At 43.1% G+C, this 20,177-nt stretch overlaps 1 protein-coding gene, 1 long non-coding RNA gene and 1 other non-coding gene across 3 annotated transcripts in view; all 3 read right to left on the reverse strand.

The window, feature by feature from the left end:
* Positions 1-1,835: 1,835 nt before the first annotated feature.
* LOC106608454 (uncharacterized) lies at positions 1,836-9,306 on the reverse strand. The gene is made up of 4 exons (XR_001329513.3): positions 9,222-9,306; positions 5,051-5,217; positions 2,458-2,626; positions 1,836-2,376 (listed from the first exon to the last, which is right to left on the reverse strand). It is a non-coding gene; the product is annotated as an uncharacterized LOC106608454 (long non-coding RNA).
* Positions 9,307-10,145: 839 nt separating this feature from the next.
* The window catches only part of LOC106608448 (transmembrane protein 151A), a 41,492-nt gene continuing 31,460 nt past the window's right edge, over positions 10,146-20,177 (reverse strand). Inside the window, exons 7-8 of the mRNA XM_082977273.1 lie at positions 13,946-14,056; positions 10,146-10,434 (exon numbers count right to left, since the gene is read on the reverse strand). Of these exons, the coding sequence (XP_082833399.1) occupies positions 10,146-10,434; positions 13,946-14,056 (400 nt within the window). The remainder of the gene's footprint in view (positions 10,435-13,945; positions 14,057-20,177) is intronic.
* LOC123743874 (U6 spliceosomal RNA) lies at positions 16,365-16,472 on the reverse strand. Its single transcript, XR_006770726.1, has one exon. It is a non-coding gene; the product is annotated as a U6 spliceosomal RNA (small nuclear RNA).

Raw genomic sequence — 20,177 nt, forward strand, 5'->3', positions numbered from 1 at the left:
TCCAACTTATTGTGTAATGTTTATGGGCAATGAGCACCGCTACATTTTATCTATAATTTCGCTTCATAATTTATCTTCATATGACAAGGATTGAAAAGGATTTGTCAGTAGATTGTCGACTTGATTCATGATGATGACTGCTTGTCTAGCTTGCTAGCTAAGACTTTGAAAGTGTGACGTTGACATGATCAGTCCAATCAAAGCTACGGTAGATATAACGTGAATAGACGTAATTATATCTGTGGCCAATGACCTTGAACCTTCTTGGATGAGCACTTCTAATGTAACTCTACGGCAGCACCGAAGGAGCTTGAATTTTCTAGCTCTACCTGTAGATTTTGCGGTGACTTAGTGTCCACATGAGTGACAGAACACTGAGCCAATCACGGTGCAACTAGAGAACATTACCAACCCCTAAGCTCTGTATCTTCCATTGGCTGCCCCACCACCACAGAAAGCACTGAGCTAGACTAAAATCAATGCATTTTGGAGCTGCTTTACTCAAGAAAGAAAAGTAGACCATGTTTGTATGCGGCTTTATTAAGTCCATTTTTTGTTTTTTGATTGTTTGCAAACTGATATGTGACACGTATTAATGCCAAAATAACTAAACAGGTTGGGCTCAAAACAGGTGGGGCTCTGCCCTGAATGACAGGTCGCCTCTGGCCCTATATAGATGTCCTAGTCATCCATATATATATATATATATATATATATATATATATATATATATATATATCTTGAAGGCGGAAGTTTACATACACTTAGGTTGGAGTCATTAAAACTCATTTTTCAACCACTCCACACATTTTTTGTTAAGAAACTATAGTTTTGGCAAGTCAGTTAGGACATCTACATTGTGCATGACATAAGTAATTTTTCCAACAATTGTTTACAGACCGATTATTTCAATTATAATTCACTGTATCACAAATCCAGTGGGTCAGAAGTTTACATACACTAAGTTGACTGTTCCTTTAAACAGCTTGGAAAATTCCAGAAAATGATGTCATGGCTTTAGAAGCTTCTGATAGGCTAATTTACATAATTTGAGTCAATTGGAGGTGTACCTGTGGATGTATTTCAAGGCCTACCATCAAACTCAGTGCCTCTTTGCTTGGCATCATGGGAAAATCAAAAGAAATCAGCCAAGACCTCATTATGTGGATATATTGAAGCAACATCTCAAGACATCAGTCAGGAAGTTAAAGCCTTGGTAGCAAATGGCTCTTCCAAATGGACAATGACCCCAAGCATACTTCCAAAGTTGTGGAAAAATGGCTTAAGGACAACAAAGTCAAGGTATTGGAGTGGCCATCACAAAGCCCTGACTTCAAACCTATAGAAAATTTGTTAGCAGAACTGAAAAAATTGCGTGCAAGCAAGGATGCCTACAAATCTGACTCAGTTACACCAGCTCTGTCAGGAGGAATGGGCCAAAATTCACCTAACTAATTGTGGGAAGCCTGTGGAAGGCTACCCGAAACATTTGACCCAAGTTAAACAATTTAAAGGCAATGCTACCAAATACTACACATACACACTATTGAGTGTATGTAAACTTCTGACCCCTGGGAATGTGATGAAAGAAATAAAAGCTGAAATAAATCATATATATATATATATAATGTCCTAGCCTACCTCTTTCAGGTAATACATTCAATTCAGTATTAGCCTTATATTTAGTTAATTAATGATGGCTTATGTATAATAATAAGCTTCTAATTTATAGCCTCTGTCTCTTGCGTAATACCCAAGCGCCTGAGCTCCGCTAACCTCTCCTTAAAAAAACATTCCTTAGCTCTTGGTCCCCATGCAGGAAAAACTAGAATAGCTTGCTGGATATTATTATTATTTTATTTTTGTTAGCATTTCTTATAACAATAGACTATTGGAAGAAGGATCCAAGCTCTTTTCTGCCGAATGTTAAATACAGCAGCCAAAAGGAATCGCGCGTAGTTTTGAAAGAAACGCGAATGAGCGATGACGGTAGGCTATAGCAGCTATTTATTCAGACCCATAATCATTCAATCTTCGTGAAGAGAAGTGAAAGCCTATATAGCTAGCATAATAATGGCTTATTAGGCATAAAGTCTATTGTTTAGGGACAGGAGCTAGATAGCGTTAGAGAACAGGAGACATTTTTTTTTTTTTTTAACATTTTAACTACTAAGTTTACCATCCCGGATCTCCATCGGAGCCTTGTTAGCCAGCCGTTCTGATTTTCTCACTCTCCTTCTCTCCCCTCCTTTCCCTTTAGAGTGTCTTGCTGAGTTTGCGGTGCATTCTATCACTGGCCTCCATCTGAGCCTTGCTATCCAACAGTTGTTCTAGCTGTCTTCTCATCTGGGCCATATCCAGCTGGGTGACTTGACACTGTTAAATCAAGCAAAATCAATCAATCAACCAAACATCAGTCAGTCTATCTAAATATCTATGCATCCATCCATACCTCACCTGTTCTCTCAAGCACGCCGACTCCTCCCTAAGTGCGGTGGCGGTCATGGCTAGCTGCTCACTACGCTCCCGGCACTGGGACTGCATGTTCACTGCGTTGGTTAAAAGGGACTCGACGCTCACTGCTATGGATTCACACTGGTCCTTTGACATGGTGGTGATGGGTGGTCTATATAGGTGAAGAGAGGGATGGATGGGAGGAATTTAGAGACTGGTCCTATGACATGGTGATGATGGTTGGTCTATATAAGTGGAGAGAGGGAAGGAAGGAGAGAGAAAGTAGGAGAAGTTGTGTCTGAAAAGCTTTAAATGTACATCTGTCTAACGCTCCTCTCTCTAAACACTGGATACTCACTCATACACTGGAGGCCTGGGCCTCGTACGGCCAGAGCTTAGCCCGGCATCTGAAGCTTACAGGGGCTTGGGTCACACCACCGAGCCCCTGGCATAACAACCAGGGCAGACAGGGTGCGTGTTTGCCTGCCTGTCTGTCTGTGTGTGTGAGTATCGTGATGCAGATAGAGACATAGACAGCCAGGCCACGCCCTATAACCTGTGCGCAAACAAGGTGAAGGTGTGTGTGAGCGGAACTCTCAAAACAGTCATGCTAACCTATAGGTACCACTGGACTCTACAAACAGTCATGCTAACCTGTAGGTACCACTGGACTCTACAGACAGTCATGCTAACCTGTAGGTACCACTGGACTCTACAGACAGTCATGCTAACCTGTAGGTACCACTGGACTCTACAGAGAGTCTTGCTAACCTGTAGGTACCGCTGGACTCTACAAACAGTCATGCTAACCTGTAGGTACCACTGGACTCTACAGACATGCTAACCTGTAGGTACCACTGGACTCTACAGTCATGCTAACCTATAGGTACCACTGGACTCTACAGTCATGCTAACCTGTAGGTACCACTGGACTCTACAAACAGTCATGCTAACCTGTTGGTACCACTGGACTCTACAGACAGTCATGCTAACCTGTAGGTACCACTGGACTCTACAAACAGTCATGCTAACCTGTAGGTACCACTGGACTCTACAGTCATGCTAACCTGTAGGTACCACTGGACTCTACAGTCATGCTAACCTGTAGGTACCGCGGAACTCTACAAACAGTCATGCTAACCTATAGGTATGGCTGGACTCTACAGAGAGTCATGCTAACCTGTAGGTACCACTGGACTCTACAAACAGTCATGCTAACCTATAGGTACCATTGGACTCTACAAACAGTCATGCTAACCTGTAGGTACCACTGGACTCTACAGTCATGCTAACCTATAGGTACCACTGGACTCTACAAACAGTCATGCTAACCTGTAGGTACCACGGGACTCTACAGACAGTCATGCTAACCTGTAGGTACCACTGGACTCTACAGTCATGCTAACCTGTAGGTACCACTGGACTCTACAGACAGTCATGCTAACCTGTAGGTACCGCTGGACTCTACAGTCATGCTAACCTGTAGGTACCACTGGACTCTACAGTCATGCTAACCTGTAGGTACCGCGGAACTCTACAAACAGTCATGCTAACCTATAGGTACCACTGGACTCTACAAACAGTCATGCTAACCTGTAGGTACCACTGGACTCTACAAACAGTCATGCTAACCTGTTGGTACCACTGGACTCTACAGACAGTCATGCTAACCTGTAGGTACCACTGGACTCTACAAACAGTCATGCTAACCTGTAGGTACCGCTGGACTCTACAGACAGTCATGCTAACCTGTAGGTACCACTGGACTCTACAGTCATGCTAACCTGTAGGTACCACTGGACTCTACAGACAGTCATGCTAACCTGTAGGTACCGCTGGACTCTACAGTCATGCTAACCTGTAGGTACCACTGGACTCTACAGTCATGCTAACCTGTAGGTACCGCGGAACTCTACAAACAGTCATGCTAACCTATAGGTACCACTGGACTCTACAAACAGTCATGCTAACCTGTAGGTACCACTGGACTCTACAAACAGTCATGCTAACCTGTTGGTACCACTGGACTCTACAGACAGTCATGCTAACCTGTAGGTACCACTGGACTCTACAAACAGTCATGCTAACCTGTAGGTACCGCTGGACTCTACAGACAGTCATGCTAACCTGTAGGTACCACTGGACTCTACAAACAGTCATGCTAACCTGTAGGTACCGCTGGACTCTACAGACAGTCATGCTAACCTATAGGTACCACTGGACTCTACAGACAGATAGAACTGAGTGATCTGTGTCTACAAGTGGCCTGAAAGAGGCTTTACTCCTGGCTAATCTACCCTTCATCCCCCCTCCTCTCTCTCTCTCTCTCTCTCTCTCTCCCTCTCCCTCCCTCCCTCCCTCCCTTTTCTGGGCTTTCAAACACACGTCAGGTGTACAACAAATAAAGACATTAAAATTCTAAAGGAATTTAAACAGTGAACTGAACAGCAGCATTCAGTCACACTACTGCCTACACTACAGCCTTTTGTAGGCTATTTGTCCATTAGTTCCATTGCAATTAACAAGACTTGTCTGCAATATTTGACAACATTAAACCCTGCCAAAGAATGGCAGGTGCCTGTTCAATACGGAGCACCTTGTTCAGGTAGGTAGATCCTCAGCTAGATGTATTATCCCGTTTTCTGGCAGTGCAGGTTCAAATCAACAGCATCTCTTCCTTCAACAGCGCGTTGTCTTCCCTCTCTTCCTTCAACAGCGTGTCGTCTTCCCTCTCTCCCTCGAATTTTGCTGGAGCACGCACGACTGGTGCGTGCCATTAATCCGAGAAGATGAGCGAGCGAGAGGGAGAGAGCGGGAGAGATAGGGTAGGAAAGAGGGGTTAATGCCAATAGCAGTAAACTCCTCTTCCTTTAAAATCTCTAGTAATTGAACAGGCCCAATCAAGATCCAGATTATCAGCCTACATATGAGTTTATAGGACGAAGTCAGCATAGATGTAATATTTATACTGTAAAGAACAATAATGAGCGACACTAACTGCAGACTGACCAGAATATTATAGAAACATCCAACGTTGTTGTAAAAACTATTGGTCGCTAAATCTGGAGAGATGTCGGACCATGTAAAAAAAAAACTGTTGGTCACTAAATCCGTCTAGAAGGATACGGAAAAAACGGTCGGCTGTGAATGCCCTCTCCAGTCTGAGCGGTCGGCTGTGAATGCTCTCACCAGTCTGAGCGGTCGGCTGTGAATTCCCTCACCAGTCTGAGCAGTCGGCTGTGAATGCTCTCACCAGTCTGAGCGGTCGGCTGTGAATTCCCTCACCAGTCTGAGCAGTCGGCTGTGAATGCTCTCACCAGTCTGAGCGGTCGGCTGTGAATTCCCTCACCAGTCTGAGCAGTCGGCTGTGAATGCCCTCACCAGTCTGAGCGGTCGGCTGTGAATGCCCTCACCAGTCTGAGCAGTCGGCTGTGAATGCCCTCTCCAGTCTGAGCGGTCGGCTGTGAATGCTCTCACCAGTCTGAGCGGTCGGCTGTGAATGCCCTCACCAGTCTGAGCGGTCGGCTGTGAATGCCCTCACCAGTCTGAGCGGTCGGCTGTGAATGCTCTCACCAGTCTGAGCGGTCGGCTGTGAATGCCCTCACCAGTCTGAGCGGTCGGCTGTGAATGCTCTCACCAGTCTGAGCGGTCGGCTGTGAATGCCTTCACCAGTCTGAGCGGTCGGCTGTGAATGCCCTCTCCAGTCTGAGCGGTCGGCTGTGAATGCTCTCACCAGTCTGAGCGGTCGGCTGTGAATTCCCTCACCAGTCTGAGCAGTCGGCTGTGAATGCTCTCACCAGTCTGAGCGGTCGGCTGTGAATTCCCTCACCAGTCTGAGCAGTCGGCTGTGAATGCTCTCACCAGTCTGAGCGGTCGGCTGTGAATTCCCTCACCAGTCTGAGCAGTCGGCTGTGAATGCCCTCACCAGTCTGAGCGGTCGGCTGTGAATGCCCTCACCAGTCTGAGCAGTCGGCTGTGAATGCCCTCTCCAGTCTGAGCGGTCGGCTGTGAATGCTCTCACCAGTCTGAGCGGTCGGCTGTGAATGCTCTCACCAGTCTGAGCGGTCGGCTGTGAATGCCCTCACCAGTCTGAGCGGTCGGCTGTGAATGCTCTCACCAGTCTGAGCGGTCGGCTGTGAATGCCCTCACCAGTCTGAGCGGTCGGCTGTGAATGCTCTCACCAGTCTGAGCGGTCGGCTGTGAATGCCTTCACCAGTCTGAGCGGTCGGCTGTGAATGCTCTCACCAGTCTGAGCGGTCGGCTGTGAATGCCTTCACCAGTCTGAGCGGTCGGCTGTGAATGCCCTCACCAGTCTGAGCGGTCGGCTGTGAATGCCCTCACCAGTCTGAGCGGTCGGCTGTGAATGCTCTCACCAGTCTGAGCGGTCGGCTGTGAATTCCCTCACCAGTCTGAGCGGTCGGCTGTGAATTCCCTCACCAGTCTGAGCGGTCGGCTGTGAATGCTCTCACCAGTCTGAGCGGTCGGCTGTGAATTCCCTCACCAGTCTGAGCGGTCGGCTGTGAATGCTCTCACCAGTCTGAGCGGTCGGCTGTGAATGCTCTCACCAGTCTGAGCGGTCGGCTGTGAATGCCCTCTCCAGTCTGAGCGGTCGGCTGTGAATGCTCTCACCAGTCTGAGCGGTCGGCTGTGAATTCCCTCACCAGTCTGAGCGGTCGGCTGTGAATGCTCTCACCAGTCTGAGCGGTCGGCTGTGAATTCCCTCACCAGTCTGAGCGGTCGGCTGTGAATGCCCTCACCAGTCTGAGCGGTCGGCTGTGAATGCCCTCTCCAGTCTGAGCGGTCGGCTGTGAATGCCCTCTCCAGTCTGAGCGGTCGGCTGTGAATGCTCTCACCAGTCTGAGCGGTCGGCTGTGAATGCCCTCTCCAGTCTGAGCGGTCGGCTGTGAATGCTCTCACGAGTCTGAGCGGTCGGCTGTGAATTCCCTCACCAGTCTGAGCGGTCGGCTGTGAATGCTCTCACCAGTCTGAGCGGTCGGCTGTGAATTCCCTCACCAGTCTGAGCAGTCGGCTGTGAATGCTCTCACCAGTCTGAGCGGTCGGCTGTGAATTCCCTCACCAGTCTGAGCAGTCGGCTGTGAATGCTCTCACCAGTCTGAGCGGTCGGCTGTGAATTCCCTCACCAGTCTGAGCAGTCGGCTGTGACTGCCCTCACCAGTCTGAGCGGTCGGCTGTGAATGCCCTCTCTAGTCTGAGCAGTCGGCTGTGAATGCTCTCACCAGTCTGAGCAGTCGGCTGTGAATGCCCTCACCAGTCTGAGCGGTCGGCTGTGAATGCTCTCACCAGTCTGAGCGGTCGGCTGTGAATGCCCTCACCAGTCTGAGCGGTCGGCTGTGAATGCCCTCTCCAGTCTGAGCAGTCGGCTGTGAATGCTCTCACCAGTCTGAGCAGTCGGCTGTGAATGCCCACACCAGTCTGAGCGGTCGGCTGTGAATGCTCTCACCAGTCTGAGCGGTCGGCTGTGAATGCCCTCACCAGTCTGAGCGGTCGGCTGTGAATGCCCTCACCCGCTATATACTTAGAAATGATTGGTTTTCTTTCTGTCCTCTATAGTGCTGTCCTGTTAGAACATGATGTTGAGGCCTATCACTGTGCTCTTGATAGTCACCACCACACCCACACACACACACACACACACACACACCCACCACACACACACACACACACACACACACACACACACACACACACACACACACACACACACACACACACACACACACACACACACACACACACACACACACAGAAACAGCTGTTTCCTTTGAAGATGTTTATATGATTTTGGTAGTCTGAATGACTTAATGTTATTGTTGTAGTTCTATAAGACAAAGATATGTACACATGTAAACAGCATTAGTTAACCGTTATAACTATATATACAGTACCAGTCAAAAGTTTGGACACACCTACTCATTCAAGGGTTTTTCTTTATTTTTACTATTTTCTACATTGTAGAATAACAGTGAAGATATCAAAACTATGAAATAACACATGTGGAATCATGTAGTAACCAAAAATGTGCTAAACAAATAAAAAATATATTGAGATTCTTCAAAGTAGCCACCCTTTGCCTTGATGACAGTTTTGCACACTCTTGGTATTCTCTCAACCAGCTTTCCCCTGGAATGCTTTTCCAACAGTCTTGAAGGAGTTCCCACATATGCTGAGCACTTGTTCACTGCTTTTCCTTCACTCTACTTTTGACTGGTACTGCATATATACACATTAAATGGCATTAAACTTATAACATGTCTATAAAGGGCAATAAACACAGCATCAATGTAAACATGAACTTAAGAGAGAGAGATAAACTAATTACCTGGATTGACAAAGGGTCAAGATTTATGGCACCCTCTCTCTCAAGCCTCCTGTGAGAATCTTACCAGATCTGCCCTGGCGCCACAGGGTCGTAAATTACTCTGCGCATGAACAACCTCCAAGAACTGTCTGGGATGACTAGAAGCTCGCACATCGCAGCGCAATAAAACACCTTAATAAGGCTACTATGGAAAACATTGTGGAAGCGTGTGCATGCAAAAGACTGTGTTTAACAATACAACAACTAAACCACTTCTGCAGCCGATGCAATAACAGTTACGGCAGTACTGACTAATACTACATACGATAAACAGGCAAAGCAGTATTAGAATTATGTCTGAAAGCTATCAAAATAACAGTAAGTATTTAGTGGTAATTACCTATTATTACACAGCATGTAAAACCCAGATAAACAACCCTGCACTTACATTGCAATGCCCGCACAACAGTCAGACACTCGTGTTTACTGTAGACAAAAGTCCTGAGAAACATGCGTCTCTCCGTTCGGACGACTAAAACAGTCTGACCTGAGTGGGAGGGTACAGTGTGGAGAGACGCATTTCTAAGCGCTCTGATTGGTTGGGAATGGCAGGGCTATGATGGGTAATTTAGGTAGGCTGAGCAGCCAAACTAATGGGTTTAAATTTCTTGATAAATTTAACATTTCAATAACCTTGAAAGAATATGCAATTGTTTTTGATGCGATTCCAAGGGGGGGTTGTATCTCTTATAAATTCCTCTGTGGTTGATGTAAGTAACATAGATTTATATTTTATTAACATCAAAGATAAAGGTAGTAATAAATAGATTAGGAATATTGTTTGTGATACTACAATTCCCTCAGCAAGATTATTTTGGTCAAATATCTATGGTGATATAGAATGGGGGAAAGCATGGAAAATTGCTAACAAATATTGTATCAGTAACAAGGTAAAGGAAGTTTAATTTAAAATGTTACATAGAATTTATACTGTGGAACATGATTTGGAAAGATTCAAGCTGAATATTGACTATAAATGTGATTTCTGTGGAATGGAGGAGGAGACCATTTTGCATTTGTTTTTTACCTGTATTTATAGCAGAATGTTTTGGATTGACATACAGAATTTTGTTACAAAAAAAAATTAAAATAGGACCAGTTGTACACTTTAATGGATTTGATATAATGATTTATTTCAGAAATTATGACATTGATAAAGATGTAGTATATATAATTAAGCTGCTAATAATATTAGGTCAATTTCATATTCACAAATGCAAATTGTCTAATTCAAAACCTAACTTTTTTCACTTTATAAATGAGTTTAAACAATATGGCACCACTTTAACTAAAGTCAAAAACAAAAAGGCAATTAAATGTCAACGATGTTGGTGATGTCAACGATGTTGGTGATGTCAACGATGTTGGTGATGACAACGATGTTGGTGATGTCAACGATGTTGGTGATGTCAACGATGTTGGTGATGACAACGATGTTGGTGATGTCAACGATGTTGGTGATGTCAACGATGTTGGTGATGACAACGATGTTGGTGATGTCAACGACGTTGATGATGACAACGATGATGATGTCAACGATGTTGATGATGTCAACGATGTTGGTGATGTCAACGATGTTGGTGATGTCAACAAAGTTAAAGCTTGGTCGCAAATGTGTCTTCCAAATGGACAATGACCCCAAGCATACTTCCAAAGTTGTGGCAAAATGGCTTAAGGACAACAAAGTCAAGGTATTGGAGTGGCCATCACAAAGCCCTGACCTCAACCCTATAAAACAATGTGCGAGCAAGGACGCCTACAAACCTGACTCAGTTACAGCAGCTCTGTCAGGAGGAATGGGCCAAAATTCACCCAACTTATTGTGGGTTAAACATATTTATGTTTAACTTGGGTTAAACAAGTTAAACATATTTAAAGGCAATGCTATCACTTCTGACCCACTGGGAATGTGATGAAAGAAATAAAAGCTGAAATAAATCATTCTCTCTACTATTATTGACATTTCACATTCTTAAAATAAAGTGGTGATCCTAACTGACCTAAAACAGGGAATTTCGTTGTTGCTGATTGAGAGTCATACATAGGCAGCCTGTTTTTCCTTTAGGGTTTGTGGGTGAGTCATTTCTGTTTAGTGTTTTGCACCTGACAGTACTGTTTGGCTGTCGGGTTCTTGTTTTTTGTCTAACGTGTTCTTTCTTGAATAAATTCATTTAAGATGAACACATCCTCCACTGAACCTTGGTCTCATTTTGACGACGGCCGTTACAAGAATGGAATTAACAGCAGTAGATATATTCATTTGCCAACAGGGGCTGCTGCCCAGTTCATTGGTTATTCTGATAGTTAACATTTTGAAAATGGATTCACATTACATCAATATTTTAAGTATGATCCTTCAATGTTGACGGCTGAGTGGTTGGAATTACCCCCTCTTACTTTTGCTCAAATGTAACAAAAATACCAATATTGTTTAACCTTTAGGGAAAGTCTAAAAGGCTTCCTTGGGACATCCTGTCAACTTCAATGGGATGAATCGGAGGTCCCAACGAGCCGTTTAAATGGTTGACTTAAGGACAGGGTTAGGGAAGGGTTATGGTGAAGGTTAGGGTAAAAGGGTTTAGGGTATGGACGTCCCAGGGATCCCTAGTAACACTAACCATTATTTTTGCACGTTGCCCACTCTGGAAATCATAGAAGATTGTATTTTGCACTGATATGAGGATATGCAGGTTGAATGTAGATCATTTGCGCCTCGAACGTTGAACCATGAAAAGACTTTGGATAACGGCGCATTTGGGCCCTTGTGACCTGAAGACAAATACGAGCAAGCATCTACCAGAATCAGAAAGTGCTATACTTGAGGTAGGTAAGCTTATAGGTAAATGACTTTGGCCTTGTATAGATTACCTGTGCGTTATAGCCTTGGCTTGTTAGCTACTGTTGTTGAAAGCGCCATAATTGGCAAGCTATGGCCATGCATCTCCCTTCAGACTAGCTAAATTTGACAGCTTCGCTCCGACGTGTGTCGTTAGTTATAACGTTAGTTACAACTTGTTACCTGCCCACCATTGTCATTACCGCCGCTTTATTCCTTACTGCTGTAATTGTAAAGTGCAAACCATTTTTATGAGAACTTCTCTCTATTTTGGAGTCTTGTCAGAGTGTCTGCTTTCAACTTTGTCTTCGAATATATTAGTCAGGGAAACATGGTTGGTGTTTTTATTATTTAACCAGGTAGGCCAGTGGAGAACAAGTTCGCATTTACAACTGCGACCTATTTGTGGGAGGAGATGGAAACAAGCAGGCTGTCGAAAAATAGGAATAAATCCCAAACTGAGGCTTAAATGCAAGCCTCGGTTTAGGATTTTTACTGCTTTATTTCTACCTCTTTCTCCAGTATTCTGATTTTGTTACCTGGAACAAACGCTATTTAGGTTTACAGGACATTTTAAACAGCGCAGACTGACTCCTATTATTTCTTGTTTTATTTGAATATGGTTTGTATTTCGTTTTAAATTGTAGAACTGTGATGTCAAACGTGACAAATAAATAACATTTCTCTGGCAAAGGTGTTTCGTAGGTCCAATGGAACAGCTCTTATCATCCCTCTGCGCTGCACCTTCAAGTCTTATTTGCGGTGAATGGAGCTCCATCTGGCGGAGAAAAGCAGTACTGCACCAGCGGACGTCAAAGAGGACAGGCTTTAAATTAAAACACATCCTAAGATGGTGAGTCGTGTGAGTATTGAACGCCAATGTATTTTAGTTTAGTTGCCCCTCTTGTTGGTAAGATTTTCTGCTGTTTTAAAAATGTGAGTTCAACGGGGACACACACACTAAGCCCAAGTCCTCTCAGCTCTGAGTAGAAGTGGTTACTAGATACAGATATCAGACCAGTTTAGTTTCTACTAGCAGAGCAAAGACTTATGAAGGGAGGAAGGGAAACCACACCAGTCACAGCCCCTCTACTCTACATAATCCCCAGCATGCCCTACTGGTCGGTTAAAGGCAACTGGTAGAAGCTTTTAGAAGGTAACTCCGAGAGCTCTGTGTGTGTATATAGGTGTGTTGATTGATTTAAGCATATGTGAGTCTTATCAGGGTGTTTCCATGTGCAAAGATATGGCCCAATCTTCTATCCAAGGGGGGGGGGGGGGGGGGGGGGGGGGGGGGTGCTGGGTGAGAGGAGGAGTTGGCAGGGGCATGTCAACAATGCATATTAAGTAAAGTAGCCATGTGCTTTGAGCACCAGGTCAAAACAGTGATGAGACACAGAAGTCCAGTCTAGGAGTTTTAATGATGAACCAGAGTGTACATAGTGAAACAGGATGAAATGAAAGATTATTGGATGTACATTAAAACAATTAACGTTAAATAAATGTCAGCAATCTCTATAAACCAAATAACACACCATAATTAATGTATGGTATATATATATATGTATGTGTGCATTCGTACAGTCTATATCTTTTAACAGTCAGGTGTATGTATAACATTGGCGTTAGTGCATCTGGCCCACTGACCTGTGGACAGAAATGTGAGCAAAAGGTAAGCTATTCATGCCTTATATTGGTTTTACCCAGGTGTTATAGCTACTGCTGTTGAAAAAAACATTAGCTCTAGCAAGAAGTTGAGTTTTCACTTGAAGATGTATTGATAAATGTTTGATATATTTTTTTTACAGGTTCATCATGATCCTGTGTCTTTGCTCTACAGTCCTTTTATTGAACTATGTAAATAAGATGTTTATGTACTAATACAATGTGCATTTTGCTTTGGAACGGACCGATGTTAGTCTGGCGTCTCGCCTCAGACCTGCTTACCATGGGTTACCCTACCAGTAATCTTATAGACTACAGACAATATAGCTCTGAGGGTCCTCAACACACACACACACAAGCATCTACAGTGCGCTCAAGGTCTCGGTCCAGGTAGAGGAGAACAGTGAACTATTTCCAATAAAAAGGTCCGACCACCCAGCCAATGGCTCATTGTCCTTCACCTCTCCCCTTAGCGTCCTTCATTTCCGCCAGCCACTGGGCCACGGTCTTACCTCCTGCAGCAACAGAGCAGAACGCCACGCCGCCGAAGCGACTGTGCCCCGTCTCCCACCGCTTCGGCGACCCGCATTTGGCGCAGTCGTACTGCTCACGTTGCCTTCTCTTCCCGGCTGTCACCTCCTCTGTGTCCTCCACCATCCTCTTCCTCCTCCAAGCCGTTGTCCTTGGCACTGGAGGAGGTGAAGAGGAGCCCGTCTGTGGTCCTTGGGGGGCCGGGAAGTGCCGGGGGGGGGTTGTTGTCACATATCATGCAATGCATTCAACTACATACACTTGAACTACATGCCATCAAAAAAAACGAAGGAAAATAGAATTCCAACTTTGAGTTGATATAAAATGTTAGCTAAGGTTTTACGGGGTTGTCAGCGCTCAAATAAACAGAGTTTCTGTAAACCTTGTTTACAGCAGCTAGCGATCTACGGACGTTAAATTACACAGTTCAGGTAGCCCCTGTAGTCAAACAATTCGGTTGGCTAAACGTGTTATTGTCATATTTCAGCACATTTAGTCGTCGATGTTAACTTCATTGCAAATTAAGCACAATTACCTCACATACTCACCAGGTATGTTCAATGGCTGCCCCCGAAAAAAAAAATATTTTTGTGATGAGATGACGTTACCAGAACTTCGGAGGACGATGATTGGCTTAAAAAAAAACTTTTGGAACAAGCTCTTCATTGGTGGGTTTTTGCTCTCTTTCTCCAGTTTGGAACAAGCTGAAGTTCTGATTGGAGGAGAGGACTAATGGAACTATATGGGTATTAGGAACAGAGAAGAATGTGCTTCAAATATGCACGGCTGATCTCCTCTTGTTTGTCCATGGCACTGCATATTTTTATACTATTGCTTTAACTCTGCAATGATGCCATTTTGAAACAAAATCCTTCAGTTCCCTTCATTTGCTGTTTTGTCTTTAGGGAATCTTCTCTTCCAGTATCTCTCGCTGTCTTTTTGTAGATGTTCCGGGTATTGTATAGGATAATTTTCTCTCTTCTCTATATGTCTGACCTGCTCTGTTTTCAGTGGCATCTTCTAAAAACAAAGTCTACTTAGTTTGACTTGTGCACACCTTGGAGAATTTTCTAGATAAAATTAATTTAAAACATGTTTAAATGATCCTAAAGTAAAAAAGGTAAAAACGAATAAGAAAATGGATGTGCCATTTCCACCACGTTCTGTAATGTCCACCAGTTAAGTTTGTGATGGAAATGACACTTCTACAGTTTCTGGAGAAAAATGACAGGCTGCTTAGCGTGCTTTGGTTAGTATTACAGTTAGCATGTAGTTTACACTAAATACACTATTTTTTTCAACATTTCTACCACAAATTAATGAAATTATAGCCTGTTTGGAAATGACTGTAAAAAAACAAAACCAATTCTCTACACAAACAATATTTACCTTAATTTCTGTCCGCTGCAGCCATGTGCTTCAGTGTCACCATGTTTCCTTGGTAACTAAATTAACATTTTCTTCATTAAATGAGGTATTTGTCCTCAGTGGTTGAAATAACACCACTACAGGTATATTTTGAGTAAACAATATAAAAGGACATACTCACAATAAATGTATTTTATTTCATTGATTCTTTCTCCAGTTGATAACAATTACACATTATATAAATGTTCTTTCATCGAAAAAAGTCTGGGTCAGGGACAAGGGCAAAACAGTGAATTTTAGGTATAAAATGCATCTGAAAAGTAGCTAAATATACTTGAGAGAGGTGTTAAAAAAAAGTCTGGGGTGTTTGTAGTGTGAACTTAACAAAGAATATAAACTTTTAATCAAATCCCCAAAATGGATCCCGAGACAGAAGTGCCCATAGTCTCAAAATCACCCTCCATAAACAAGATTTAACTCCTGTGGGGTTCAGGTTTAACACATTTAGACAACCCTTCTACAAGTTAGATCCTGACAAAAAGTGACAGGTTCTCACAGTAAGAAAAAGCATTTAAAAAAACAACGATTGAAGGCTAAATACAGCAGCCGTGTCGGGATTCCGTACAGGGTTGGTGAGTAGGTTCATCCTTGGTAGAAAATACCCCCCTTTGAATTTGCTAATTCCCTGTGGCACAAACTCGACTAGTGAGCAATATCCTGTCAATAGCGACACAGCTGTTTGGGTTTAGTTCAGCAGTCCTGTTGCACTTACCCAACATTTACATTTAAGTCATTTAGCAGACGCTCTTATCCAGAGCGACTTACAAAATGGTGCATTCACCTTATGATATCCAGTGGAACAACCACTTTACAATAGTGCATCTAAATCTTTTAAGGGGGGGGGGGGGGGGGTTAGAAGGATTACTTTATCCTATCCTAGGTATTCCTTATAGAGGTGGGGTTTCAGGTGTCTCCGGAAGGTGGTGATTGACTCCGCTGTCCTCCAACATGACCACTAGAGGTAGTGAACAGCCAGCCACACAAGTGCCTGCTTTCTCCCACCACACAATGAATACAGTAAACAAAGTTTAATTAAAGGTCTGAAAAAGCCAAAACTACAACCGAGGGGGACAAAACTGGGAACGCTTCACGATTTTGCGTGTCATCTTTGCACAAGGGGCCATGCTAATCTTCTCTGTATCGTTCCAATTTTAGTATATGTGCTGCCGAAGCCAGCACAAATAGTCACTCTGATCAGACATTATTTGTAGGACCAGTCGAGATTAGCAGTCTCATTAACGGTTATACTCTGGAAACACCCTGATAAGACTCACGCATGCTTAAAACAATCAACACATCTATATACACACACAGAGCTCTCGGAGTTACCATCTAAAAGCTTCTACCAGTTGCCTTTAACCGAGCAGTAGGGCATGCTGGGGGTTATGTAGAGTAGCGGTAGAGTGACTGGTGTGGTTTCCCTTCCTCCCTTCATAAGTCTTTGCTCTGCTAGTAGAAACTAAACTGGTCTGATATCTGTATCTAGTAACCACTTCTACTCAGAGCTGAGAGGACTTGGGCTTAGTGTGTGTGTGTCCGTTGAACTCACATTTTTAAAACAGCAGAAAATCTTACCAACAAGAGGGGCAACTAAACTAAAATACATTGGCGTTCAATACTCACACGAGTCACCATCTTGGATGTGTTTTAATTTAAAGCCTGTCCTCTTTGACGTCCGCTGGTGCAGTACTGCTTTTCTCCGCCAGATGGAGCTCCATTCACCGCAAATAAGACTTGAAGGTGCAGCGCAGAGGGATGATAAGAGCTGTTCCATTGAACCTACGAAACACCTTTGCCAGAGAAATGTTATTTATTTGTCACGTTTGACATCACAGTTCTACAATTTAAAACGAAATACAAACCATATTCAAATAAAACAAGAAATAATAGGAGTCAGTCTGCGCTGTTTAAAATGTTCTGTAAACCTAAATAGTGTTTGTTCCAGGTAACAAAATCAGAATACTGGAGAAAGAGGTAGAAATAAAGCAGTAAAAATCCTAAACCGAGGCTTGCATTTAAGCCTCAGTTTGGGATTTATTCCTATTTTTCGACAGCCTGCGTGTTTCCATCTCCTCCCACAAATAGGTCGCAGTTGTAAATGCGAACTTGTTCTCCACTGGCCTACCTGGTTAAATAATAAAAACACACCAACCATGTTTCCCTGACTAATATATTCGAAGACAAAGTTGAAAGCAGACACTCTGACAAGACTCCAAAATAGAGAGAAGTTCTTATAAAAATGGTTTGCACTTTACAATTACAGCAGTAAGGAATAAAGCGGCGGTAATGACAATGGTGGGCAGGTAACAAGTTATAACTAACGTTATAACTAACGGTAGCTACTCACACACGTCGGAGCGAAGCTGTCTAATTTAGCTAGTCTGAAGGGAGATGCATATTTACTAACTCTATTTTGTCAATGTACCAATCGGGTTTCAGGAAGAAGCATAGCACAATTACAGCAGCCATGAAGGTTTTAAATGATATCACTGAAGCTCTTGAAAAAAAACAGCATTGTGTCTCACTTTTTATTGATCTCTCTAAGGCTTTTGATACAGTTGATCATGCTATACTGATGCAGAGATAGTCGAGCGTCGGTCTTTCGGAGCATGCAGTTGCATGGTTTGCTTACTATCTGTCTGATAGAACTCAGTGCACTCAATTTGATGGGCTTATGTCTGTTAAATTGTCTGTCTTTAATGGTGTGCCCCAAGGCTCTGTACTTGGTCCTCTCTTATTCACTATTTATATAAATAATTTAGACAAAAATGTCCAAAATGCACAACTTCATTTTTATGCTGATACTGTTATTTACTGTTGTGCCTCATCTCTTACAAAAGCTTTCCAGAACTTGCAAACTGCTTTTTATACTGTTCAACATACCTTGTGTCAATTGAAGCTTATCCTCAATACTGACAAAACTAAACTACTGGTGTTTTCTAAAGCAAGAAATAGACCTCTGAACCTTTCACCTATTACTACCTGTCAGGGCAAGGAGATTGAGGTTGTAACCTCATATAAATATCTTGGAATTTTGATTGATGATGGCCTCTCTTTTAAAATGCATATTCAACAACTTACAAAAAAATTGAAGCTGAAATTAGGATTTTATTTTAGGAATAAGGCTTGTTTTTTTTTTGAAGCCAGAAGGAGGCTAGTATCAGCTACATTTATGCCTTTACTAGACTATGGGGATATTTTATATATGAATGCTTCCGCTCAGTGTTTGAGATCAATTGACACCCTTTACCATGGCACTTTGAGATTTATTTTAAATTGCAAAACCCTTACGCACCACTGCACTTTGTATACCAGGGTTGGCTGGCCTTCTCTAGTCACTCGTAGGCTCAGTCACTGGTATACTTTTATTTACAAAGCCATTTTGGGTTTACTACCTTTTTATTTGGGCATTTTTATTGTTCAGAAATGTGGTGGGTACTCTCTTCGTTCTTTATCCTGCTAACTGTTCCAAATGTCCGAACTGAATTTGGTAAAAGGGCTTTTATGTACTCTGCGCCATCGTCTTGGAACGCCTTACAAAATACTTTTAAACTGGAAGAACTTGTCCCGATTGGTATTTTTAAATCACTGATGAATGATCTTGAGACTGATTCCCTGACCTGTCAATGTTTTTAATTGGGACATCCTACACCCAAGCCATTAGACTGCTGCGAATTTACATTGACCCCCCACTTTTGTACACTGCTGCTACTCGCTGTTTGTTTGTTGCCTATGCATAGTCACTTCGCCCCATCCTACAGTTGAAGTCGGAAGTTTACATACACCTTAGCCAAATACATTTAAACTGAGTTTTTCACAATTCCTGACATTTAATCCTAGTAAAAATTCCCTGTTTTAGATCAGTTAGGATCACCACTTTATTTTAAGAATGTGAAATGTCAGAATAATAATAGAGAGAATGATTTATTTCAGCTTTTATTTCTTTCATCGCATTCCCAGTGGGTCAGAAGTTTACATACACTCAATTAGTATTTGGTAGCGTTGCCTTTAAATATGTTTAACTTGGGTGAAACATTTCAGGTAGCCTTCCACAAGCTTCCCACAATAAGTTGGGTGAATTTTGGCCCATTCTTCCTGACAGAGCTGGTGTAACTGAGTCAGGTTTGTAGGCCTCCTTGCTCACACATTATTTTATAGGCTTGAGGTCAGGGCTTTGTGATGGCCACTCCAATACCGATATAGGACTCGTTTTACTGTGGATATAGATACTTTTGTACCTGTTTCCTCCAACATCTTTACAAGGTCCTTTGCTGTTGTTCTGGAATTGATTTGCACTTTTCGCACAAAATTACGTTCATCTCTAGGAGACAGAAAGCGTCTCCTTCCTGAGCGGTATGACGGCTGCGTGGTCCCATGGTGTTTATACTTGCGTACTATTGTTTGTACAGATGAAGGTGGTACATTCAGGCTTTTGGAAATTGCTCCCAAGGATGAACCAGACTCGTTGAGGTCTACAATTTATTTCTGAGGTCTTGGCTGATTTCTTTTGATTTTCCCATGATGTCAAGCAAAGAGGCACTGAGTTTGAAGGTAGGCCTTGAAATACATCCACAGGTACACCTCTAATTGACTCAAATGATGTCAATTAGCCTATGAGAAGCGTCTAAAGCCATGACATCATTTTCTAGAATTTTCCAAGCCGTTTAAAGGCACAGTGAATTTAGTGTATGTAAACTTCTGAACCACTGGAATTGTGACACAGTGAAATAATCTGTCTGTAAACAATTGTTGGAAAAATTACTTGTGTCATGCACAAAGTAGATGCCCTAACCGACTTGCCAAAACTATAGTTTAACAAGAAATTTGTGGAGTGGTTGAAAACCGAGTTTTAATGACTCCAACCTTAGTGTATGTACACTTCCG

This window comes from Salmo salar, chromosome 07 (assembly GCF_965601325.2).
Source record: "Salmo salar chromosome 07, fSalSal1, whole genome shotgun sequence".
In the NCBI taxonomy this organism is placed as follows: domain Eukaryota; kingdom Metazoa; phylum Chordata; class Actinopteri; order Salmoniformes; family Salmonidae; genus Salmo; species Salmo salar.